Raw genomic sequence first — 25,620 nt, forward strand, 5'->3', positions numbered from 1 at the left:
GTTGGAAATGTTGCCACGAATAAGCTGATTTAAACAGGTTGGACATAATCCTGCTATTGACTGACTTGCATTTGCACTGGAACACGATGATTTGAGTAAAATTATAGTAAATAATCCAACTGTGTCGCAGCTTCATTTATTACCCTGGTACTTTCTTTGTTGAATAAAAAGATATTAAAGCTGCTTTTATGATAACAGTGGAGCAAATGACTACGTTACGTTAAAGAAGTTCCTCCAGGTGAAAGCGAATAAACTCTAAACCTGTTACATTATCTGCCCAGCACCAAAGGGCAAACAAGGAGCCACATGTTTCCCTCTTGAGTTTGTGGATTCTGGCAAAAAAAAAGGCTTCTCAAATATTAGCTTCAGCTTCACATTTACTGTAGGTCACAGAGCTAAGAATATGGTTCTCTGAGGGGATGCTTAGCAAGTCTTACTATGGGGGGGATTCATAAATGGGTATACTGGGCACAGGCTTGGGGGACCCTGAGTGTTAATATTTGTTGTCTGAAATTCACTGAGCTGTTTAAAAAAAAAAAAAAAAAAAAACGCATATAGGAGACGTGACAACCAGACAAATGATGACTATAGTTGGTTGAAAACCACCAAAGAGAAATCAGGAAAATAATCCCAATAAAACACAAAAGAAAACGACTAAGAGACACAAAACAACCACAAAATAACAAATAACTGATGTAAATGCCTTATTTGTGTCATAGTCCTTTCCTGAGTCTCACCACCACCAAAGGTGATAAGATTTGGATACGAAGAAATTCAATCTGTGGCATTATAGTGTCTCACATCTAGAAGGTCCCCAGTTCAAATCCCTGACTGGCTGACCCCTCTCTCTGTGGAGTTTGCATTTCCTCCAGGTAGTTCAGTTTCCTCCCACAGTCCAAAAACATGCACGTTAGGTTCATTGGTGACTCTAAATTGCCTGTAGGTGTCAATGTGAGTGTGAATGTCTGTCTGTGTGTGTGTGTCTCTGTGTTGGCCCTAGCATAGACTGGAAACCTGTCCAGGCTGGACCCCGCCTCTCACCCAGTGACAGCTGGTATAGCCTCTAGTGCCCGTGCGACCCTGAACAGGACAAGCAGTTAAGATAATGGATGGATGCTTCACAGCAACTGTTTCCATCTCTGTGTGGATTAGGAAACAAGAGCAGTAACCCAGGAAACAAAAACAGTTTGATTGAAAAATGTTATATCGTAATAATAAACCATGACATAAGCTCAGAAACAGCAAAGTTACAGGTGAGTCAGCAACTCATCAACTAGGGTCACATGTTTGGCCTCAGGGTCAGTATAGAGTGAAAAGGACTGAATTTTTTTTTTTTTGTCCTTTCGGCTTATCCTGTGAGTTCAGGGTCACCACAGCCGCCCTACTGAAAAGGACTGAATATTAAGATTTAATTTGGTCGCTGGCCGTGCCATCAAATGAACGCGGATGTTGTTCCACGTCTGCTAAGAAATGAGCACCTGCTAAAGAGCATCACGTGTCAATGCTGCGTGCGCAGGTTGTTTTCAGTGCCCCGAGGTGGCCACAAACTGAGCCACTGCAGGTTGACATTATTAAATGTGTTAGAACCGTGTTTATGACAGCATGCATCGTTATATAACTTACTGGAACATAAACTCCACGACCCAGCTTATTGCCAAACGCTCACCATAGCAACTGCCAGGAAGAAAAGCTCCAAAACCATTTCAGTCGACTTTGGTTCACTTCTTTATTTAAGCATGTGCTTTCATCTGCATTTCTCCATAGATTTAAGTTTATGAGGAACACAAGGGGAAAAAGGAAATGGAAATTTTAACGGGAATCCACTGCTGCAGCACCACAAAAAATATTTCAATCAGTAAACACTTTTATTACACGCATACCTTTACAGTAAAAATACAGTATATGTTTAGGTGACACAGAAAATGCTGTGAATGAAGTGCTTTGTTTTGGCCTTCCACTCCATTATATTTTTACATAAAGTAGCCTATTTACATTTTGTGATATGTCTCTCATACTGGTAGTAGCAACCGTGTGCTCTTGATGTCCTGTAATTTAGAAACCTACTTACTGACAGCACCTTTTATTTAGATACAATTGAAAGTATACAGAACTCTTGATATTTTGCAGTACTTTCAAAATCAAAGTATGATGACAAAAGTGTAGGTGGTTGTTACTCACTTACCCCGTGCCACTGAAAAGACATCTTGTGCGCGTGCAGGTGCTAATGTACAGCTCTCCCCACTTGCAGACTGGCTGGATTCACTCTGTGGAGCTTGTTGCTCCTGGCTCTATCACAAGTTTTGGCCTGTATGTGCAATGTTTAGACTGGCAGTGCATGAGTGTGCAAAGATTAAAAAACATACTCGGGACGGGTTTGTACTAGATGCGTTTGGCAGCTCAGAGTCAGAAACTGAATATCTGGTTAAATTTTTCTCTTTAAATGCTTCAAGCGCACAACAGTTCAATCACATAAATGGCAACTGGATTCTGTGCAAGGCAAAAGCAAACGTTAATATGGTTTCACACCCAGACCACTGACTCGTGGTGTCTGAGGCCTGGGTGGCACACAGTGGGTTGAAAGTCATGACGGGTGAGAAGTCATCGCACAGCGAGTGCTTATGTCGCCTCCTTCTTTTCCCTTTGGGCATTCCGGCGAATCTTCATCTCTGTCAGCTGAATGTACCGGATGACATTGGTGTCTGGAAAACAAAAACAGGAAAAGACTTATTTCCTGCTCAGACATGGCTCATCAATATGCTCATAAATCGCCCATTAAAACAGAACTTTGTGACACAGTAAAGTGACTGCAGGAAATGGTTTGTGGAAATAATTTTTAGGAGCTGCAAAAATAACGTGGTATTTTCTCCACATGGAAAACTCTGCTTCTTTATGCTTATCCTGTTTCCCAGTGTTGGAATTTTCTCACAAACTATCCAAACTATCAAAATAATCAAGTGAGCATAAACATTAAAGTAATCAGTAAATGTTTTACTGATTATTTATATGTTGACGTGAGCCATTTGTAAAAATACATACATCCACTAAACTACGCAGTGGCACTTCAAAAGAGGGAATGTTGCAAATATTATTGTTCCAATTCATCAAATGTGTTCAGTGCCCCCCCCACAGCAACAGAAACCAGTTTCACGTCACTCTCCAGATGGTACAGCAGAAGAAGCTATTAATTAAAAACTCAAAGCAGCTTTTCTTAATTTAAATATTTCTGTATCATGTGCACTGGGTGTCACTCGCCTGCAGTTCCCCTGCTGACCTGTAGTGGTCCCCATTGTAATTTGACTTTTGCCCCTTACTCACTTGCTCCAGGCAGGTTCACTACTACACTTCTCAAGGAGATTATGCTGCAATTTTAGTTTATTTAGCCTTTTACTAACGCCATAATTCATGTTTTAAGACTATTGCTGTGCATAAATTGTTGTTTAAAGGGGAACTGGGTGTAGTCAGTGTGATCAGGAGGGCTGTTTAGATTTTGGAGTGCCACAGCCGGTCAGTCCTGACCTGATGGTTCCTGTTTGTGTGACTCCTTCAAGTAGTACAGGGCCTTCTGGAAGTCCCCTAGGTGGTAGTAGGCCACTCCGGATCGGTAGAGAGCTTTGAAGTTCTTTCCTTCCTTGTGCAGCACTTTCAGGCAGTATTCCTTCACTCGTTCATAGTTCACCAGCTCCATTTGCAAAAGGCAGGCTGGAATGGGAAAAAGCAGGAAAAGGGGGAGATGGAGGAGTTCCTGGTGACACTGCATGAGCCAGTTTTTAAATGTCCTTAAATAGAGGAACGGTAGTATGAATGTTAGGCCCCTGCTATCATATTTTTTTGGGTAAAATCTGACGAACTAATATATTTTTGCCATCTACAAGTAGGGAATATCAAAAGAAAGTAAAGGGGAGACTGGGGTAAGCCTCAGAATGACTCATTCTCTTTATGAATCATTCATGAGCTCTGGAGTATTCCCAGAATCTATCTCTGATGAAACATACAAGTGTACTTTGTGTGTGTGTGTGTGTGTCTGCGTGCGTGTGAGGCAGAACATTTACCGGCCAAGCTGTTGTAACACTCCAGCTCTGCGTTTTCCATGGCCCCCTTCTGCTCATCTGTCAGCGTGGTGGACTTACTGATGGTCGGTAAGAGGGAGGACGGGGACTTGGAGCTGGAGTCCGGATCCCCCAGCACCCTGCACAGCCCCTTGATCTCCAGCAGAGCGCGGTGATACTTGCCAATCGCCTCTCGGTACTTCTTATCCTTGTAGCATTGTGTACCTTGGCTCTTGAAGTCCAACGCCCGTCTAACGACGTCGGCTGGCTCGTAGTGGGATGGTTGCTTCAGCATCGACCCACCATGATGCCTCTGCTGCTGGAGCTGCTGCTGCTGCTGCTGCTGGTATCTGGCATCTTTGGTCCTGCTGCTGCTGCTGGGAGGCTGTGCGCACTGCTGGAGCCTCGGGGAGCCGCCGCTGTTGTCGGTGAGGCTGCCTCTGCCACCATCCACCCTGCCGTCGTTCACAGCCTTGATCACGCTCATGTCGACGTTGTTGTTGTTTTTTTAAAAATAGCAGCCCGGGTGTAAATCAGCTGGAAATCTGAGCCTCTTTCACTGCATCCTCTTGCAGCCGCGTTGCCCCCGCTGATGTCGCAGCTACGTCTTCTCCGGGTGCGCGGTGCGCTCCTCCGTTGTAGCTTGTTCTCGTATTTTTTTCACATCCGAGGAGCCGATTGGTCGACACATGCAGGGCCAGTGGTCCCATGGGGGTCCTCCGGCAGGAAGACGAGACGCTTGATTACATTATTCTCGTTTGGCCATAATTTCATTATCAGTTTGGTTACAAACTGAAGCCAATGTTTCATTAAAAAAAACCAGCCTGTCATGACAGTGATCTGTCCACTGATAATTTGGTTATATTCCCATATATTTTTAAATTGGTGTACAATCATGTAAGATTTTGTTTTAACCCTTTATTATATTCAGTGAATTGTATTCACACAATGGCCCATTCCTATTGTTTGTGTCCCTCAGCCTGTGTTGTAAGACATGTCGGTCCGGATCACTAACTTCACTTCCCCCTTCAGGCATTTTATTTTGTATTCGCTTCCGGTTCCTGGTCCCTTCACGTTCGCTCCGCTTCACTAATCCCCGATAATAGGCTTCACCTGCTCTCGCTCTTCTGTTTATATACCTCCCAGTTCCCTTACCAAACCGCCACATTGTCATTTTGACTTGGTTTACCATACCACGCCATACAGCGCTCAGACGAGCGTTCAGCACGTGTTCAGAACATCTGCCGCTGACTGAATCACGCGGCAAATGCTGCTCTAGTAGAAGCCAACGAACTGTCCCAGCAGGATTTTCATCTGTGCCAATACTGTGAACCAAGTTCCCGTCGCGGCGGGATATTACGTGAGTCTAGAATTAAAGGCCTATTCTTGGCGTTATGCATGTGGTGTTGTTGGAGTTTATGGCGTGTGTCACTAAGGGGATTTTACAATTGTCTTTTCCCGTCCGAATTTGGAGATTCACCACGGCTACGCTCCACGCATTACCAGGTCAGCCTCTGTGTTACGGATCCAGACCAGACATCTTCCTCAGCGGACCGCCTCCCATGCACTCATCCTCTCTACCTCTACTGCCAGGACCATACTCTACTCTTCCACCCATAAGCCCCTGCCTCTCCTCCAGACCCCGCTCGTCTCCCCACTCGCTCTAGAAAGTCTCGTTCGTTCTTTACTCAATTCCCCACAAGTCATTGCTGAAATACTCTCCGTGTATTCTCTCGTAGACTGGAGTACAGCACCGCCTAGCGAGTCGGAGGACGAATGCACCTCCATCCTGCTTTTGCCAACTGTCTTTTAATAAACTTCTTAAAGTGAGTAGTTGTGTCTGGCGCATGAATTAAGTCCAAACTTGAAACCAGTCCCTTACAAGGTTCTTTTATTTATTTTATTTTTTGTTGATTCCAGCTAAACAAAACTTTTTCAAAACTGGAATTTGTAATTATAAACAATATTCTGTCAACATCAGCTTCCTTTGGAAGAGTATCCAGCAACTACCTTTTAACTTGAAATCCCCTGACTGAAAGGAGTAACTTTCTTAGATTGGTGGAATGCAGCCATCTCTACCTAGACAAATCAGATGAAGAGCACAGCTTTTCTTTCCATCCTTCTCGTTGGCAGATTCAGGCTTCAGAGTCCTAGAAATGCTGAGTCCACCATTTGGTCGGATAATGGAGTTTGTGTCATGGTGCATGTGATGTGTCTGGGGGAGGTGTCCTCTATGCTGTGACACAAGAAGTTCTCATTTTGACATTTTGTTTATCCACCAAGAAATCTGCCTGTCCTGTCACGCTAACAGGATGGTGAACTCAGCCCTCAGGGTGTGTCTCCGGAATTCCAACTCTCGGGAGCAAATGCTGTTGTTCACAAATGCAGCTGTTTAATACGGAGTGACCGGTTGCAAAATACTTCTAACTGATGCTTGTTTGTGAAATGGAGTTGTTGAGTCATTGTTTTCAAAATAAAATGCAAAAACATATTTTACACTGAGTTTGTATTGGGGTGTAATTTCATTTATGGTATGAAAGACTATTTATATATATTTAGACCCCAATGCTAATTGTAAATAATAGTACTAATAGCCTGTAGCAACATAAAAAAAATACATTTATAAGTAAAAAATCTCAATTACTAAAATACTTTATTAAAAAAGTCAGTTATTGTAACATTATTGAGAGACTACATTAATATAGAAGTACTGTTATGAGAGGTGCTCCTATTTCTATTTTATGTCAAAAGTGATTTATCTCCTGTATAATTTCTAGAATAGCTACTCTATTTGTTTTGAAATGTCCTGTCTACACTTTAATAATGTTCCCCCAATTCCTTATCCAAAATCATGAAGAATGTGACAACAGGTCAGACATCCATAAAATTCCAATGTACGCTTTTTGTACACAATCATATTCCAACATTAAGTTAAATTCGAAAATATTTTTTTGGGGGGGAGGAAACATTAGGTATGTGCGAGAGAAATAAAAAACTAAAAGAAACCAAACAATCAATAAAATAATTACAGTATGTAAATTAACCGTATTGAAGATGCATTAAAATAATTTGTTTGGGTTAAATAGCTTTTCAAAAAGTTCGATTATTTTATGAGATTTTTCATTTTGTAAGACTTTGACAGATTCCATATAGTGTTCTATTTCAATGGCAAACACTTCAAGGGATTGGAAGGATTTAGAATGTTTGGAGGTGAGAATATGGAACTTTGATAAACAAGTCCGAAAACTGTTGTAATTAAGGTTAATATTATCATAAGTCCTCGCTTTATTCACGCATGCTGTATAGGTTACGTCATGACGCCACGAAACACAACCTGATGCAAAGTAATACGTAATCTTTGTGCGACGTCTTTGTTTACATCATGGCGGCGGTGGATTTCCGAGGTAGCCAAGTCTTCGTTTCAATTGTTAGGAAGATTCGGGGATTTAATTGCACTTTAAATTTAATAAGACAACTGTTTACGAGTGACACAGGACTTAACAAAAAGTTGGCAAGCAAATCTTCTGTTAGCAGGTTTTGAATTAATTTGGTAGTGCAAACCTAAAAGCTAATGATTAGCAATGATTAGCATGTCAGCTAAGAGAGATAATGCTAGTAGTTTCGTGTGAAACTAATAAAATAACAAATTACAGGCCAAATATATATTCCTTATCGCTTATTGATTTAGTTATTCATTTGGTAGATATATAGGGGACAATCTAATTTAGGTAACGTCACGGACAGTTGCGTTTGCCTGACAATTATGTGAGAAAATGCTAATCTCATTTCACTAACGTTACAGTTTTTAGATCGTTTCAACTGTTGTTCATTTGATGGCTAATTAAATGGGACTGTGATTTTATAAAATGTTATAAAACCAGAATAGTTTAAACCAACAACCAGAGCAAGACATAGTACATTTTAATTTGGCTTTATTTTTATAGTGTCAACCCTAGCCTGCGTTTATTCCAAAGATGCAAAAGAGTTGTGCCAAAATGTTGCTAAAGTCCTGAATGAAACTTATTTTTTTTCTGATACAGCCATTAAAACCTAAACTACAGTTGGGTGCAAAACTTTCCATAACCCTATTTTGAAATGGCAAAATAATTAAACTTTTCCATCAACATAACATTTTATCCACATTCATCTCGCACAAAGACTTTTTCAGAAATTACAGTTAATTTTAAATTGTTTAGAAATGGGGATGCAAAGCTTTGCACTGATATAATTTTTCAATGTGATTTTGTTGTAATGACTGGTCAGACCTAGTTGATCCTGGTCAGTGCCAAGACTGGCTGTTTAAAGATTCTGTTCTTTAGTCCAATGACCCCGGCTTAAGAGTTGGAATCTCATCCCTGTGCTGTAATTATTATGTGTTAAATATTAGTGCCTGGTGTAACTACAAAAATTGACAGGACCTAAGCTCAGGACATTTGTAAAATGTTTATACAATTTGCAGAGAACCTTCTTGGGATTTCCTGGGTGGACAGTGGCTGGGTGCCAATTCTTAACCCTGGAAATGTACTTGACTATTTCTCTGAGAGAAGCAACCCCTTCTATGACCGAACCTGTAATAATGAGGTAGTGAAGATGCAGCGGCTCACCCTGGAGCACCTAAAGTAAGTTAACTTTTACAGAGTTATTTCAAAGATATAAATATGATTAAATACAACCCCAATTCCAAAGAAATTGGGACGATGTGTAAAATGCAAATACAAAAAGAATGCAGTGACTTGCAAATCTCATCAACCCGTATTTTATTCACAATAATACATAAACAACATATCAGATGTTGCAACGTAGACATTTTACCATTACCATTTACCATAGCTCATTTGGATTTTGATGGCAGCAACACATCTCGAAATAGTTGGAACAAAAGGCTGGAAAAGTAATTGCTGCAAATCAAAAACAAATGGAGGAAGATTTGACAACTAATTAGGTTTATGGCAACAGGTTAATAACATGACAATATATAAAAGGAGCAGAGAGGCACAGCCTCTTGAATGTAGAGGTGGGCAATGGTTCACCAATCTGCGACAAATCTAAAAACTGTGGACCTTTACAGAAAAATGTTCCCCAATGTGAAACTGCAAAGTCTTTGAAGATCCCACCATCTACAATACATAATATCATCAAAAGATTCAGAGAATCAGGAGGAATCTCTGTGGAAAACGTTAAGGCTGAAAAGCAAAACTGGATGCGTGTGATTTTTGGGACCTCAAGCAGCACAGTACAGCCTTGACTTCTATTTGTGCTTTGCACCCACAAATGTAAGTTAAAGCTGTATCATGCAAAGAAGAAGCCATATGTGAAAACGATGCCATAACACTGCTGTGTTATGTGGGCCAAAGCTCATTTAAAATGGTCTGTGGTCAGATGAATCAAAATTTGAAATTCTTTTTGGAAACCATGGATGCTGTGTCCTGCAGACTAAAGAGTTTAAAAGCCTGCATCTTTGATGGTATGAGGGGGCATTAGTTCCTATGGCGGGAGCAGCTTACACATCTGGAAAGGCACCATCAATGCTGAAAAGGGGTGTCTTTCAGGGAAGATGTTGGGTATTTCAGCAAGACGATTTTAAACTGCATACTAGGTTTGATGAGATTTGCAAATCATTGCATTCTGTTTTTATTTAGTTTTTACACATAATCCCAACTTCTTTGGTAATGGGGGTTGTAAATAAAAAATAATGCAATTATGTGTGATGGTAAATTAAGAGCAGTATAGGCTTAAATAGATACTGTATGTATTGTGACATACAACGTAACAGCAGTAAAGGCTGACACTGAATGCCTCATAAGATTAATGCACATTAAAAATCTGGGGCTTAAACAAAGGAATAATCAGACTTGTTTTATTTTAAAGGTCAGGGGTTATTTTCAGTACACTGTTGCGAAGATGTTGTGTTAAGTGGCCTTTTTACTGAAAGCAAACATTGTTTTTGTCTTTTTTTCAGTCAGATGGTAGGTGTGGAATACATTCTTCTTCATGCTCAGGAGCCAATACTTTATATAATTCGTAAACAACAGAGGCAGTCAGCAACGCAAGGTGAGCAGTGTAACATCTGACTATATCATCGATAGAGAATTAATCTGTAATGCGGGTTAATTAGAAGACAAAATGTTTTCCATATGCTTGTAATGTAGTTTTGATTCCACAAGTAGATGTAACTTTATGAAGTAACAGTGTTTACATCCATGCAGTCTAATTTTTAAAGCACCATTTAAATTGAAAACATATATTTCCATCTTTCAGTGGTTCCTTTGGCTGACTACTACATCATAGCAGGAGTGGTGTATCAGGCCCCAGATCTAGGAACGGTGATTAGCTCTAGAGTGGTAAGAATTTATAATATAATCCCACATCTTGTCGGGCAGCATGGTGACCTGCCGCCTCACAGCTAAAAGTTCCCCAGTTCCGAATTTTCTATAGGTTATTTGGAATGTGAATGTGAGCGTGAATGGTTGTCTGTCTGTGTGTGTCTCTGGGTTGGCCGTGAGAAAGACTGGTATCTTGTCCACGGTGTCCCCCGCCTCTCGGCCCAATGCCAGCTGGGATAGGCTCCAGCCCCTGGTAAACCTGAACATGATAATTGGTTAAAGATAATGAATGAATGGATGGAACTGTGTGCTATAAAAATGATGATGTGGAAATTTGGGGTTTTCAAGTGCTACAGATTTTGCTATGACTTACATCACTTACATCATCATGTGTCTTTTTAAGCTTTCTGCTGTTCATGGAATCCAATCAGCTTTTGATGAGGCCATGTCATATTGCCGCTATCACCCATCCAAAGGATACTGGTGGCACTTCAAGGACCAGGAGGAGAGAGGTCAGGTTTTTCTGTTGTTCATTTAAAACATTTAGGTAGTATTCTAATAGTGGAATATTCATGGAACGTCAATAACATTAAAACAACAGATAGCTGAGAGTATGTTCAAATTGATGAATTCAGAAAAGTGTGAATATCTAGCTTTTTTAATACAGAAAAAGCCAAGCCTAAGTCAAAGAAGAAAGAGGAACCAAGTTCATTATTTCAGAGACACCGTGTGGATACACTACTGTTGGACCTCAGGTCAAAATTTCCGCCAACATTCTACCAGGTACATCTTACACTGACTTTTCTTAAAGTTTAATCTGTTTTTTGAATTTTCAAAAAAAACAAGAATCATGTCATGTTAATATGATGAAATCCAAGTAATGTCATTTTCTTGTCTTTCTGCAATTTTATAGCCTAAACCTGGTGAGAAGCCTATTCCAGGTATGATGTTGTCACATTCCTATTCATAGTTAAATGATAATAATGTTGTGTATTGTAGAGTTAGTTAGATTAAGAAGGGTGTGTCTAAGCCTACTGATGATGTTGTGAATGACATCACATGGCTGCCTTTGAAATGTTGGTTTAAACAGTTGTCAAGTAAAAAATGTAGATAGAAGGTTGGTTATGATCGTTTTTTTAGCTTAGCTTTTGGAAAGAACAGACTCAGTTATTGGGGCTAGAAGATACAACTATTAGAGGTTTAGGTGGGGAGTCTAACAAGGTAGAAGTGAAAGGTTCACTGTGTTGCTGTGGAAGCGCAGTTTCCTATCTTGTTCGGTGGAATTGATTTATTTGTTTGTTAAATTACTTTTCGTAAATGTGTACTGTAGAATTATCGGCTAAGTTGAGAAATGTAGAATTCAAGAAGTGTTCAGTGTTCGTCATACAGTGACCTCTGGCGTGGATAATTGTTGGACCACCAGATACGAGTAAGATCACCTCTACATATGCATAAGATTGAACTGACACAGGATGGAAACACTCAAAGTCTAAAATAACTTACTTCCATAGTTGCAGTTTTTATTATCAATGTCAAGGGAATGCTATCACTCTTCTGTTGTTCCACTTAAATGTTCCATTTTATTGTAAGCATTGTCATTACTGCGTTAAGAGTTTGAATTATAAATACACACTCTAAAATCTTTACTGAGATTTTAATGTAAATCAAGTTAAGGTGAAAGTCCAATATCCAGAAATTCCATGTGTTTTACTTCTAATTCTTAATACTCTTATATTGCAGTTGAGGTAAAGAAGGAGATTGAACCCCCCACAGAAGCTGTAAAACAAGATGAGAGAGAACCAGCTACAAAGTCGTCTACACCAGCTCCACCAAGCAAACCTCCTGAGAAGAGAGCACGGCTACAGTGACAGATACTCCTGTTACCCTTTGTGGAGATAAAGCAAGACAATGAAACACCCTACAGCATGAACTGGAATAACTGTTGGAGATGGGGAGTATTGCTGGTCACTTTTCAAAACTGCAAGATGGTCAGTCACTCTGCTCACTTGATCAGTTTACAGGATACTAAGAATGAACTGCCACAAAATGTCAGTTGCTCATCCCAGTGCCAAGACTACTTTTACACTGTAACCTTAGTCTTGTGCACTTTATAGATTTGGTATTATGAACGTTTCCAGGAGCCATACTATGAACAGAAGCTTAAATACCTGATGTCAACAGGCATTTAACAGTGGATGACATTTTTTGATGCCAAGCTGAGATCAGCATTGGTGTCAATTTACTGTTGACATCAGCATATTATTTTAGTGTCTTTAGAAGACGGTTTAATTCCTGGTCTGTTTCACTGATTTAATCTGAAAAGCAGAACACCTACTGAGACAGACACATTTTTTTACTTACAAACGCTTCTATTTGTTTTTGAAATAAATTATCATTTTGGGGGTGGGGGGCTTTGCTTTTCCTATTAAAACATGTGGCCTGTTAAATCCTGTTGTGTTTGTGTCTTCAGTGTTGCTTGAGAGTTTTTTTCCATGATATGAGTGAATTTAGTTAAATGCTGACAGACGATAACAAACCCATAACTCGCAACATTTACAATATTTACTGTCATTTTAACTACAGTCTTTGTTGATACAGCTTAAATGTATGGGTCATATTCATTGATTTCTAGGTTATTGATGGGTAAATAGAGACTTTCTAGTGACAAATACATATCTGATTGTCCCTAAGGAACTTGTAACCTGGATTGAAATAAAGAAACTTCTGCTCCACTGTAGCCCCTTTTTGTATCTTGCTAAACAGAATGTAGAAGGCTACTTCACTTTTGTACAATTTGAGTTTGCACTGTGACTTTTTACTTTTACCCCACTTAATTTTAAAGGGTAAATATTTTGTTTAAATCCGTAGTGTGTGACAGCCAGAGTTACTTATTAATTTACAGATAACTATTTTACGTTGAAAAGCACAGGACACTCTTCTAAAACACAATGCACAGTTAAATATTAATCGAGTTGTCCCCAGATTTTAAACTTGTATGACCCCTTACAAAGAAGTTCTAATTGTGATGCCTCCTTACTTTTCAGATGTCTTGAGTTGTCTGGGCTTCCAAACGAAGAGAAATGTCTGGAGTTAAAAAAAAAAATCATCTGATAGTTTTTTTTTTTTAAATAACTTTTTGGAGACCCAAAATGTACAAAATAAATTAGTTTTACTTGTGCTTTGTATAACACTCTTGACTTGTATGTTAAGCTTACAGATCGGTATGCATTGAGACTAACATACTGTATTTTTAGTCGTTTTTGATGGTTTGTAAAGCTGCAGAATTTGACATGGAAGGGTTTAATCGGCAGGTGTCGCCGTTTCGTCATGTTTAGGTCGAGCTCCTAATTGCCTAATAAACAATTTAAAATCGGTTGCGTTTTCTGTCATCATGTTGATTCATATTCAGGTCAAACCTGCATACACATACATACATACATACATGTTTTCGTCATTGGGAAGAAGAGAGCGAAAAACAAAGCAAATGTTCGTTGTATATATGTACGGATGCAGTGCACACCGTTATTTGTGGCTTCCAAGCTACTGCGTTACAAAGCCACGAAGAAGAACTATCTCGCAGGGCGTGGTGGGATAGGAGTCTCCACAGTGGAGGACTGAAACAGTGCCCCAGCTGGCTGGCTAGCTGCAGAGAAGATGGCTGCAGAGGGGATTTTCAGGCCAGCGTCTGAAAACAGAGCATCGTTTGTCATGTTCAGCGACAAATAGCCAGCGTGTCGCCCCGGTACTTCCGTCGGTCGGTCCTGTTCGGATTTATCGGAGGGGAATAACGACATGGGGTCGCAGACTCTACAGATCCTGAGGCAGGGGGTCTGGGCTTCAGTCACAGGCGGATGGTACTACGACCCCGATCAAAATACATTCGTCAACGCTCTACATCTCTACATCTGGCTGTTTCTGCTATGTTTCCCCTTCACTCTTTACATGGTGAGCGCTTCGGTCATTTTAAGCCCAATTTAATGTCTTTATTAATGTATTTGTCATGAGTGTTGACAGCGCAAGTTAAACAAACCAAGTGTCCGTTAGGATACTAACGGTCGGTCTCAGTCTATTATCTGGAGCGGAGACAAAGTGAAGGCTCATTAAACTAACGAAACGTAACGCATTATTATTACTATACTAAATATATCTCCAAAACCTAAAAAAAAAAAAAAAAAAAAAAATCGACGCATTTGTTAGCAGACGACCTTTATTTAAGGAAAGAAATGGACATAATCGCCTCCACAATGCCCCACTTTAACTGTGCTAGCCATCAACTAGTCTGGACCCAGACTGCTCTCTTGTTTCGATGTATTGTTTATCCAAGTGTTACACTTAAGATCCGATTGGATATTCACGGTTGATTACACTGTGCCAGGCTGCAATCAGGGAATTTAATTTCCTCCTCTCCTTCATCTACCGAGCTCCTGTCGGTAGGGATTTGTGGTAATGGTATCACCAGTTCCACCAAGCCACCAGCTGTGACTGCAAGAGCACAGCTGACAAGGATGTAACAGTAATCTGGCAATTTTAATGTCACAGAGTCAAATGACTGGCTGCCTGCTTGTTCAGTTCATTTACTCACAGGTTTGTTTGCTTGTAGGCACGACCAGTCCGTACTTTTGTCCTAAAAGTACTCGACACAGAGCACAGTTGGACTAAGACTGAAGTCCAACTGTGCCTGTTGCTATTAGGTTGTTTGTCAGATAATTACACTTTATTTAAAAAAAATAAAACTTCCTCACCCACATAGGCTACAGACCAAGTTGAAATCCCAGTGACGGTAATTCCAATACACGCCTGTCAAAGTGCTGATCTTTGGAAATTACGGTTTGTTTAACATGTAAACTTCTATATTCAGAAGCTGATGTTCCATATCGGTTTGTGGTTTCCGTTCTATTTCTGGAGTGGAAATCTGCCGGTCAGCTCTGTGGTTTATATTGAGCCACAGGTTTGAGCTGTGCTCCTGTTTGTAATAACTGCAAACAGATGCAGCAGAGATGCAGAAGCTGAAGTTCAAATGTGTCCCAAGTAATAGATGCAATCCATTAAGCTAATTTTCAGCAGTGTTTAGGAGTAGCTAACTTGGATTCACACTTTCATGCCTGTCAGCAGTAAGACTGTAACTAATGGTTATTTTGAAGATTTGTTAATGTGTTGATTGTATATAAGCTTAAAGGGAGCATTTTTAAAAAAAACATTTTTGAATAACTGAAACTACTGACACCCAATTAGTTGTAGATTCTGTCAACTGACTAACTGTTCAACATGTGATCAGCTGTCAGAATGTTTTGCAAGCAAGACATTTGTTAAACTTCCTTGTCTCATTCTGTTTTTGATTAAAATGTCAGTTATTTTTAATGTAATTTTCAAGAAAAAAAGTGATCGTAAATTGAGTATTGAGTATTGAGTAAGTATTGTTAGTGGGAAGGGTGGGCTGTAGTTTTTACCTAACACTCTTTTAGCTATTTTTGAAATATGTGTATAAGTGTAGGCGCACACAAACTTATTTTTTGGACCAAATAAAATAAACTGAGCTGATAGCCAAACCACAACCTTATAATATGGCATTACAAACCAGTCCTTTTATAAAGGCTATGAAACCTAAAAACATACATGCTTTACAACAAAAGCATAGCTTTCATCCCTCTGCAGTATTAGTTGTCCGTGTCTGCCCGTATATGTTCATTTCTGCTTCCTCCTCTAATCCCAGGCGCTGCCGCCAACCATGGTGATTGTGGGAATCTACTGTGGTGTGATTGCTGCCATGTTTCTGCTGCTGAAAATGGTGAATTACCGCCTCCACCATGCCCTGGATGAGGGGGAGGTGGTGGAGACCCAGGCAAAGGAGAATCAGGGCAGCAGAGGTGGAACTGAGGGGGCTAATGATGGAGGTGTTACCCGTCGGGAGGACAGCAATGGCCCGGGGTAAGTAAATGTCATAAAGCTTGATTTGGAGACGTGGGATAAAGATGCTCAATGAATGTGACTAAGTTGGTATTAGCTTTTGTTAGCATTCTCAAAACTACAATTTAGTTAAGTGTATCTAACTAAAATGCATATTGAGTGACCCTCCCCATAAAGTATTTTAATGTCTAGCAGTCATTTTGCAATCTTCTTTTTCTGGGCCATTGCTCTGTTTTTTGGGTGCATTACCACCATGTGTAGACCTCATATTTACTGTGGTGTGCTTGTGCATGAGAATAAACAAACCAAGGGGCTTTGGCCTAGAGCTCTATCACTGGTCAAATACTCCACAAGGTAGCTTTTAAATGACAACTTCCACTTGTACACATACAAGCGGAGCCCTGCATGCTGAACAATTTGTATTTATCCCCACTTTTGTACTGATTCGTTGCCATGGGCCATGTTAAGCTGAACCTTACACTGTTAGAGTTTTATTTGTGTCTCCTGTGCCTGAATATTAATTCAGAAAAGCACATGTTAGAACTTGGCGAACCTTTTTTATACCACAAGATTAATTTTTTATAAACTACATGATCTGGCAAGATTTTTGAGAACCTAACTGCAGAATTTGTAATGTTTTGAAGGAAACAGTGCACATTACGCAACACTCACAATACCAGTATAGAGGTTAATGTGCTAGGAATACTCTGAAACCCTGTTAAAATACCCTGATAGGACAAAACTGTTCTAGGGTTTCTTGCCTTTCTTAAATTCCACAATGCTCTTAATGCAGAAAGGTACAGGCTGCAGTTTGCATTAATTATTAAAGATGTTTGTTGACATTAAAGTATGTGCTAATGAATGCTTCTATTAAGGTGATTAATAGTCATTAGTATGAAGCTTACATTTAGTATGGCTCTTGGTTTGTAGGACAAGTACTTCCTGTTTCAATTCACAAAAACGAGAGTCACATCAATAAGTTGTCTTGTTTTTTTTTTTTGTTTTTTTTAGCTCTTATTAAGGCAAGAAAAAGCCACTGAGTTTCTAGCACTTTATTGCTTATGACGTGAAGAAGTGGCTCATATTCGCATTCCTGAGAGACTTCTTAGCAGGACGCTGAGAGAAGGGGAAAATGGCAAGTTCTCGACCAGAGTAGCAGTCACAGTTGCAGCTTTGCCCACACATCTGGAGTTACATTCCAGGTTGTTTGAGTTTACAGCAGAGCAGAAAAACCAAGCTAAAGTTGATAAAGGTGGTTTTTTTTTTTTTTGGTTTACATTAACTCCACCTCCCCTTCTCCTTTCTATTCCCTTTACCAGTTCTTGTTAATCTTTGTGTCCCTGTTGTAGTTCATTACTTGTTGTTATTTTTGTGGTTTGACCCATTATGAAACATTTTTTGGCATATGGAAATGATTTATAGACAGTTCCTGGCAAGTTGTTTGTTTCTACATACCAACTGGTTAAACAAGCACATCGGGGCTAAACATAGGCCTGGAGAAAATCCACATGGATACTTTCATCTGTTTTTGGTCTTTTTAGTTAGGTTCCCAAACCGATACACAGGATGTAAAATAAAGGCCTGTTTTATAAAATTACGTAAGGCATATTTTTCCTGAATTTTTCTGTTTGTGTGACTGACGTCAAAAGGATGAATGAAATTCAACATGGCTGAGAGTCCAAAAGGCCTGGGCAGGACAAATGGTACATTTTACTGGGTTTTCTCCTTGGAGACATAAGTCAGGGAGTGAACTGTCCCTGTGCTTGTCATGCAGGTGTGAGCATGGGTTTGTCTGTCTTTTCAGGGATCCTGGGGGGGGGATTGAGATGGCAGACTTGATCAGGCAAGATACTCCGCCAGTTGACTGCAGTTCCAGGAACTCCTATATTGGGATGGCATCTAACCAGCAGGTAGGCAGAGCACTGGTGTGCTGCATGCAGCATGTTGTACTGGGCTGAATATAAGATGACTCTGAATAAATCATCAACTCGTTCCGTTTTTAGGAAGAGTGGACAAATGTTATTTTTACTGTATCTGGAATGGCTCCCTGTAGATTTCTTTTCGGCAAACAGACAAAATGTACAGTATTGTTTGCATCACATGTATTTTCTCACACATACAGCACATACCTCACAAGATGGCCCCCAACAGTTAACACAGTGTGACGTAGCTTCACATTCTCAAGTCTTGTTTGCATCCAAGAACAGCTCCATAGCGCCTTTTTTTTTTTTTTTTTTTTAAACCTTTAGGCATATAGGCTATATGATTGATCATTATATTAAAAATGTGATCAACAGATTTAAAATGAGTTAAAAAAAATCAAATATTCAGCGCTAAATATAAGTGAAAATATTAATATTAACAATAGATTTCTGACACAGCCTAATTACGCAGTTTCAGAACCAATTAAACAAAGCATTCATGAATTCTGTGTCCTGTTGTGACATACAAGACACTGGTGTGAAAGCTTAATCCTACTGTAGAAATTTAGTTTCATACCTTTTATATAGACATTTTACTGCCCTAATGAATGAAATGCTCCTACATTATCAACTGAACTACATCTACATTATCCAAAACGTTCACTTGTAAAGAAAACACTGGTTTAGTCCCAAAAATCTATTCTGTAATTCACTACTTGTTTTACAAATGATGCATGCTAGTAAAGCACCACAAACCATCAGGAGCAAAGACAATCATACCACAAATCTCATGTCCAAACAGCTTTTAAACTTCTATTCATTTGTATTATGCTCACTGTAAGTCATATACATTGTATGACAATTAGGGGGAAAACGGTGACATCAACCTTTTCATTCTTTAAATGACTAAGAGAAAGGTCCTGTTGGTGTGTATGTGTATAAAGGGATGTTTTCATGAGGTGTTATGAAATCCTAGCTTGCTGCCTGCAGATATCTGTCTTTAATATTCAAAGTAATTTAGCACTTTTATTCTCTGAGATAAATTTAACCCCTGAATCCTCATGGGGGTTATGTTCTATGTCCTTGTGCTTTGTGTCTGTGAGTCCTTGTAGTGAGTTGAAGGGAAGCCAAAACTTTACTGTGTGATGACATTTGCTTTTGATATTTTGCATTTTGTTTTTCAAAAGATAAATGGCCTGACTGTTTTTATTTTATTTTTTAAATTTTAGATCACGTCCTCTCATGGAAGAGCAACAGTCACCAAAGGTAACTACTTAATATATTTTATATTTTAATAATCTTCCAATTCACTGTTCTCTGTGTCTGTGTATTTCCATACATGTAAACAAGAAAAGAACCTATGTCATCTTTGTGACTTCATAATGCATTTTCCTTCTGTGTGATCACCACATCCCTGACCATGATCACTCCAGCTGCCCAGAAGAAGTAGTCTGACTCAGCATTGCTGTGTCCTCATCTGTGTCACCAAGATGAGGCAGCTTTAGACATCCTCTACTCATATTTTAGTTTTTTTTTTGTTTTTTTTTCGGGGGGGATCAATAAGGACTAACATGCAATTTGTTTTTTAAGAGTTCTTCATGGAAATACTGAAACGAAGACAATAAATAAATTGCACTCAGCCCATTGTCCTTGAGTGTTATTTAGGTGGCTGTGTCATTTAAATAATTCAGTGTGTTCTTTTCAGTGCCATTCTAATTAGTTGGCAGTTGGTGATGACAAGAAGTGGTCTGAAGTAGGACAAGGGCTCTGTTGGAGTTGAGCTTTTTAATCTTCTTCTTTTCAAGGATTCCAATCACTCCATGTGTCTATCACAAACTCCCCGGAAATACAACCACTCTGAAAAAGACTCGCAGGATTAGAGAAACTCTGATTGCAAAGGTTAATCTAAAGAGTTACCCTTTTGTTCACAGGTGCAGCCACCACAGTATTAGAGGAATCGGTCAATTCTGTTCTCAGCTCATTTAGTTATTCCAAGTATTCAACCACGGCCACCTCTCACGAGCAGCATTTTTAAGAAGGCAGGGCTATCTGACACTTTATAATCTGCAGAGGACATGTATTTGTGGGCATCCAGAAATAGTTGTTGTTAATATAGTAAAAATTGAATAAACCTGTCAACCTCTTAATTGCTTTCTTCCTATGTTTGCAGGAGATGCGGGAAAGCCCTCGGATGACATCAGTCTGACTCTTGTTGAGAGCTGCAGTCATGATCATGGTAGACAAACTTGGCCTACTCATAGAAATAGTGTTTTTAGTGTTAGTGTGTTTCCATTTTCATGCCTTCCTGCCTTAGAATTTTATTTCTGTGTCCGTTCAGATCTGCTGTCAGATACAAAGATGTACTGCCTTGTACCCAATGACTCCTTCGCGTCCTTGCAGCCGTCAACCTCGTTGTGTCCTTCAGAGCTGTCCAGGGAGCCTGGTGATCTTTGTAACTCTGCTGCTTATCACTTCAGTCTGTCACATTCCTCCTGTGACACGGAGGTGACCACTCATGCATCCATGCAAGCTCAGACCTTTAGAAAGGAGCTCCGTTCGAGGGGTCTCCCTCGGACCTCTAGTTCGGCGGGTTCAGCTTTTCCCGACCCATGTCTGCCAGATTTTGCTCACTACCCTCCACCCAGAAGAGGTGGACTTGATCCTGTTTGCGAATTGGACACAGCGAAGCCACACAGGCCAGGAAGGTGTGACAGAGAGGGGGCCGAGCGACTGTACCAGCAGGACCAAGCTGTGCCCTCTACTTCTGGAATAGAGTGTTACAGGCACAAAGAATCCCGCAGAGTTGCGCGGTCTGCCTCCAGGGAAGCAGGGGAAGGGAGCTCAGGATTGTATCAGGTGGAGATGGGTGGAGGTGGTGGGAAAGTCTCCAGTGGAGGAGGAAAGTCCCACGCTGGGGAACGCAGTGCTGATAGTCTGAGGAGCTTAAGTACGCGCAGTAGTGGCTCCACAGAGAGTTACTGCAGTGGTACAGACAGGGACACCAACAGCACTGTCAGCAGCTTTCACAGTGAACAGACCAGCTCTACGCATGTAGAAAGTCTGCTCTCACTTTCAGGGGATGAACATATACGAGACAGTGGAGATGCTGCATCTGTTCCTGCAGACGACAGGACTTCTAGCCTCTGCAATATTAGCTCTCGAGGCGTCAGCAACCTTCCCTCCAGGGAGGCCAATAAAAACCCTCATGCCAATGAGCTGACTACTAAAAAACCCACAGACGCAACATCCTCTGAAACCCAGGAACTGGTAGAACCTGTCAGGTGCCTGGAAGAGCCTGGAATCAGGACCTCTGCTGATGGTTCAACAGGTGTAACTGCCATAGAACGGGAGAAGGTGAAAGATGACATTCAACCAAAGTCAGGCAATATAGTTCAGAGGACTTCTTCCCTATCAACGGGGCACGGCAGATGCCGTCGGACTGGCAAGAAAAGGGCAAGCAGCTTTGATGCCAGCCATCATCGGGACTGCATGTCCTTGCGTGGCATGGACAAGCCTTGTAGTGCTGTGTTTACTGGGGGTGGAGAGGAGGTCTTCAGTGATCAGAGTGAACTCAGCTGTGCCTCCAGTCTCCACTCCACCCACCATCTAAGCACAGACAGCTCATCTAGTACCACCTCCCGCTCCTGCCACTCACCAGAGGGCCGCTATAGGGCCCTTAAAGCCAAGCATGCTGCAGCCAGTGCAGCGTCCTCCTTCTCCACAGTAAAAGCTGCGGCAGGTTGTGAGGCAGGAGTGCGAGCTGGAGGGAAGCGGCGCACCTCGCGCCGTACCCCCAGCACGGGCAGTGCCAAAACACATGCCAGAGTGTTGAGTTTGGATAGTGGTACAGCTGCTTGCCTTAATGATCCCAGCCGCCTAGGAGCTCCAGCTGGGCCTCGGCCCCTTACCACCTCCAAGTCAGACCTGGAAGCCAAAGAAGGGGAAGTCCTTGACGCAGCATCCCTGCTGGGTCGGGCCTCCCAGCTGGAGTCGGTGACCCGCTCCAGAAACAGTCTCCCTAACCAGGCAGCTTTTACTGAGCCTCAGGATGCCACTCCTGCTTCCCTGCAGGGTATGTACTACAACACAGCATAACAACATACTGAACACACTGTCTTCTCTCAGGTGTACTACTAGCGTTTGATGACTTGTCCACATTTGACAAGTCACATGTGACTCTGAAATTTAATACCAAGGAAAGTTGTTCAACCCCGTGCGCATTTAAAATATGGCTTACCGGACTTACTTAGAAATGCAGACCTATAATTCAAATCACATGGTCACAGACTGAATAGACAGTACTGTTAGTCTGGTTGTGTTATCTTGTTGCTTATTTTGCATTTTATGTTTATACAATAAGTGAATGTTTTTTTAATAGAGAGAGAGAGAGACTTTGCTTGAAACCATATTTCATGCTCACTTTAGTGGATAGCAGCTTTGTAGCATAGAAGCAGGAGTATAATATTAGGAGAACCAACAAAATTGAAAATGTTGTGGTTGTACTCTTCCAGACATTAGACTTCATTATTCACTTATTGCCTGTGTGTGTGTCTGTGTCTGCTTAAGAGACGTCTACCTTCCTCATTCAGTGTAACCATGGTGAGTTTCCATGGAGTGACTATTCTGACCAAAGCCTAGTGTTCCCTGCGTAGATCACTGTTAGCATGATAGCACAGCGTGTGCTTTGTGCTGAGGTTAGACAAACAACTGCTCACTCATTAGTGTCATACACACTGAGTCTAATACGCATTCCTCAAACTTCAGGGTAGTTTTGAAATGTCGTGGTTCTTTGGCTTCTGCATGTTGTGAACATTTTTATGAGGTTCCTTACCTTTCTAGAGTGGATGTTCATACGCCTGGACTTGGCTGAAAACATCTCATAATTAATCATTTATTATCTTTGGATTATTTTGTTATTATTTTCCTTCTATTAGCCACACTGTGAACCTGCCAACAATCAGTTCCATATGAATGCATTCACTGGAATTAACAACAGTCTCACTTGTGGACATGCAGCCAGTGGGTAATGTTAGATCCATTCAACTAGAGTTGGCCTACTGTGGAGTTAACTCGAGCCTGCTGAATCACATTGCCGCCTCCAAGTCTTCTTTCTCTGTGCTACTCTTACCCTGTGTTTTAGCATGTTACAGGTGACCTTTTCAATGGATCAAATTAGAAGTGAACTCTGTCTCTGCAGCAGACGTGTTTGTTTTCTCTTGCTTATGGTGTTTTTACACCAGCTGCCTTTATTCAAGCTGCCCATTAGTAGCTTTTCCTGAACACCGACTACTGTGACCACGAGACTCTTACTTTCGAATTTAACTCTTTACTTGTATGAGTGTGTTATTTCTTCTTTCAAAAATTTCTAGAGTCATCGTAGATTCACTGAGAGGCTTTCTCTCTCTGTCAGAGCACATTCTCACAGGTACACACCTGGAGGCTGCCCAGTAAGACCACAGTCTGACCTGTACTCACTGAGCTCTGTTCCAGCAGTCACGGAGAATTTCATGCTGTCGGTCCAGCGACCACCGACCTCTCAGCAACAAGCTCACTCCTCTGATCTCCAGGCCACTACTGTCCTGAAAATGGTGGCCTTAAAACAGCTGATTCAAGACCGCATTGAAAAAAAATTAAATGTAGGGAAATTCAAAGTCCTATTACCACCTCAGATCCACTTGTGGCCACAGTGGGTGCTCTACAGGAAAACATGTCACATATGTTTTAGTAATGTTCTATGATTATATAGGAATCATTAAACAAATTTGCCTTTGTTTGTTAGTGATGGATACTGACACACAAGGAGAGGCATGATGTGTAACACAGGACATGCCATGTGGACATAAAATAGTATTGTCCAACAAAAGAGAATGCATCCACTCTGACTGGCCAATGATGTCTCTCACCATGACAGCCCCAGGGAGCGAGGAGACTGTCATATTTCGGCGTGAGCGTAGCACGTTTCGTCGGCAGGCAGTGCGGCGGCGACACAATGCAGGGAGTAACCCCACCCCACCCACCTCTCTTATTGGATCTCCTCTCAGGTATGCCATGCATGGAGCAAAGTCACATCAGTTGTTGTGTTGCCTGGTATCAGGTGGCACTTTTTTCCTGTCTCACTTTACACCAGTGTTTTTATCTTGTGCCATTCATGACATCAGGCAAGACATTAACATTGGAATGTTGTCTCTGCATGTGGTGTCTTCCTTTTCTCAAGACTACACTGTTTTCATCCTGGTATCAACTAATCTTTTAAATTCCACTTTCTGAGCATGGATCAAAGAATAGAGTTCTTACAAACCGAAAGGCACAAGCCCACAGGGTCTGACTAATCCACTTGGCTCCCTTATACTCCCCTATCAGAACTGTGCATGATTTCCTCCCTAATACAGACGTCCTGCTTTATCACATTGCTTTACCCTTTTAGCACTAAAGACACAGATACAGATAATATTGATCATTTAAATGTAAAGCAATAGTGTGTTTTGATGTTTTTGCTTTCCAAATAACATCCCTGTTAACAGATACACATTTATAATAATTAGTAATTTAGTGTTGAGTGTGTCTGTTTAGGTTTCCGTTCCGCCCCTATATCATTCCTTTTTCCAATGTTGTGTTGTTTCTAACCTTGGAAATCGGAGTCCTCTTTAAACTGCATTTTAATCCCTGCTGTCAAAGGTGACAGTGACCTGACATGATTTACCTCTGCCCTGCAGAACACGTTAAAGAAGCTGTCATTACTGAGATTATAGAATGATCATAGAGACCATGCTGTAACTGTAAGGTCACAGGTTCTGTCATAAAGACACAATACTGTTACTGTTACAGACCTTAAGGTGAATGTTTATGTTCCGTTGGCCTTATGCTATATATCAGGTTCTTTTGACGTATCCTTCAGTTTTTTTGGGGCAAATGCCAACAGACATTGACCTCTAGCCAAGGAGCTAGGTTTTCCTGTATTTATTTAGCAAGGTCACATTTTTAAATGCTGAGCCTTGAAAACTGTTAAGCAAGGAAAACAAGTGTGCAGCCTGCCAGGGGTCAATAAAGTTGCAAAATGCTAAAGTTCCTTCTTCCACTGATGCCTCCACACTCCTGGATACCTTGTGTTATTTCAAAGTTGTTATTATTTAAACTTTATAAAATACTTTGAGGGTGGGGGATCTTTGAATTGCTACTCTGAATTTACTCACAAGCTCCATAATTTGAGAGAACCTATGAACATGTTCTAATCAAAATTGAGAAGAGCCAATTTTTTTCTGTCTCACAGTTTCTATATACTTGTTAGAAGTACCAAAAACTCCTTCTACACATTTCTTGTTTTGTTATAATCCGCATCACAGATCTCATCCATCTCTGGTGCTATATTGTCTGATTGCTGTAAGAATATGAAGAAACACTAGTAAAACTACTAGGTAAAGGTTGTTG

The 25,620-nt window shown here is 40.7% G+C and overlaps 3 protein-coding genes and 1 long non-coding RNA gene across 6 annotated transcripts in view; 2 read left to right on the forward strand and 2 right to left on the reverse strand.

The window, feature by feature from the left end:
* Nucleotides 1-2,435: 2,435 nt before the first annotated feature.
* Nucleotides 2,436-5,161, reverse strand: LOC137101815 (tetratricopeptide repeat protein 9A). The gene is made up of 3 exons (XM_067480667.1): nt 4,050-5,161; nt 3,517-3,699; nt 2,436-2,699 (listed from the first exon to the last, which is right to left on the reverse strand). The coding sequence occupies exons 1-3, from the start codon at nt 4,531-4,533 to the stop codon at nt 2,617-2,619; spliced, it is 750 nt and encodes a 249-aa protein (XP_067336768.1). The 5' UTR covers nt 4,534-5,161; the 3' UTR covers nt 2,436-2,616.
* A 2,189-nt stretch (nt 5,162-7,350) lies between these two features.
* On the forward strand, nt 7,351-13,722 carry med6 (mediator complex subunit 6). Its single transcript, XM_067480668.1, has 8 exons — nt 7,351-7,450; nt 8,506-8,665; nt 10,006-10,097; nt 10,305-10,387; nt 10,773-10,881; nt 11,037-11,152; nt 11,283-11,310; nt 12,110-13,722. Exons 1-8 carry the CDS (start codon nt 7,429-7,431, stop codon nt 12,235-12,237), a joined length of 738 nt encoding a protein of 245 aa, XP_067336769.1. The 5' UTR covers nt 7,351-7,428; the 3' UTR covers nt 12,238-13,722.
* LOC137101817 (uncharacterized) lies at nt 10,077-15,856 on the reverse strand. Of its 2 annotated transcripts, none has more exons than XR_010911111.1 (3): nt 15,112-15,856; nt 10,743-10,858; nt 10,077-10,628 (listed from the first exon to the last, which is right to left on the reverse strand). It is a non-coding gene; the product is annotated as an uncharacterized lncRNA (long non-coding RNA). The 2 variants fall into 2 exon arrangements; XR_010911110.1 differs by having other exon boundaries at nt 10,752-10,858; nt 15,112-15,849.
* pcnx1 (pecanex 1) overlaps nt 13,952-25,620 on the forward strand; it is a 32,327-nt gene continuing 20,658 nt past the window's right edge. The window contains exons 1-7 of one of the 2 annotated variants that reach the window (XM_067480664.1): nt 13,952-14,314; nt 16,080-16,294; nt 18,078-18,183; nt 19,425-19,461; nt 20,366-20,431; nt 20,534-22,267; nt 24,107-24,236. In XM_067480664.1, coding sequence (XP_067336765.1) covers nt 14,162-14,314; nt 16,080-16,294; nt 18,078-18,183; nt 19,425-19,461; nt 20,366-20,431; nt 20,534-22,267; nt 24,107-24,236 — 2,441 coding nt within the window. In that variant the 5' untranslated portion in view covers nt 13,952-14,161. Of the gene's footprint in view, nt 14,315-16,079; nt 16,295-18,077; nt 18,184-19,424; nt 19,462-20,365; nt 20,432-20,509; nt 22,268-24,106; nt 24,237-25,620 lie in introns of both variants that reach the window. The other variant, XM_067480663.1, reaches the window with a different exon arrangement.

The sequence above is a fragment of the Channa argus genome, chromosome 16, assembly GCF_033026475.1.
Source record: "Channa argus isolate prfri chromosome 16, Channa argus male v1.0, whole genome shotgun sequence".
In the NCBI taxonomy this organism is placed as follows: Eukaryota; Metazoa; Chordata; class Actinopteri; order Anabantiformes; family Channidae; genus Channa; species Channa argus.

Bases quoted from the DNA above. Each gene is read 5' to 3' on its own strand.
- LOC137101815 (XM_067480667.1), bottom strand. From the start codon at position 4,533: ATGAGCGTGATCAAGGCTGTGAACGACGGCAGGGTGGATGGTGGCAGA. The intron at 3,700-4,049 runs GTAAATGTTCTG...TTCCCATTCCAG, and splicing joins GTGTTACAACAGCTTGGCCG to CCTGCCTTTTGCAAATGGAG. The intron at 2,700-3,516 runs GTCAGGACTGAC...TTTGTTTTCCAG, and splicing joins ACACAAACAGGAACCATCAG to ACACCAATGTCATCCGGTAC.
- med6 (XM_067480668.1), top strand. From the start codon at position 7,429: ATGGCGGCGGTGGATTTCCGAG. The intron at 10,388-10,772 runs GTAAGAATTTAT...TGTCTTTTTAAG, and splicing joins CGGTGATTAGCTCTAGAGTG to CTTTCTGCTGTTCATGGAAT. The intron at 10,882-11,036 runs GTCAGGTTTTTC...TTTTTAATACAG, and splicing joins CAAGGACCAGGAGGAGAGAG to AAAAAGCCAAGCCTAAGTCA.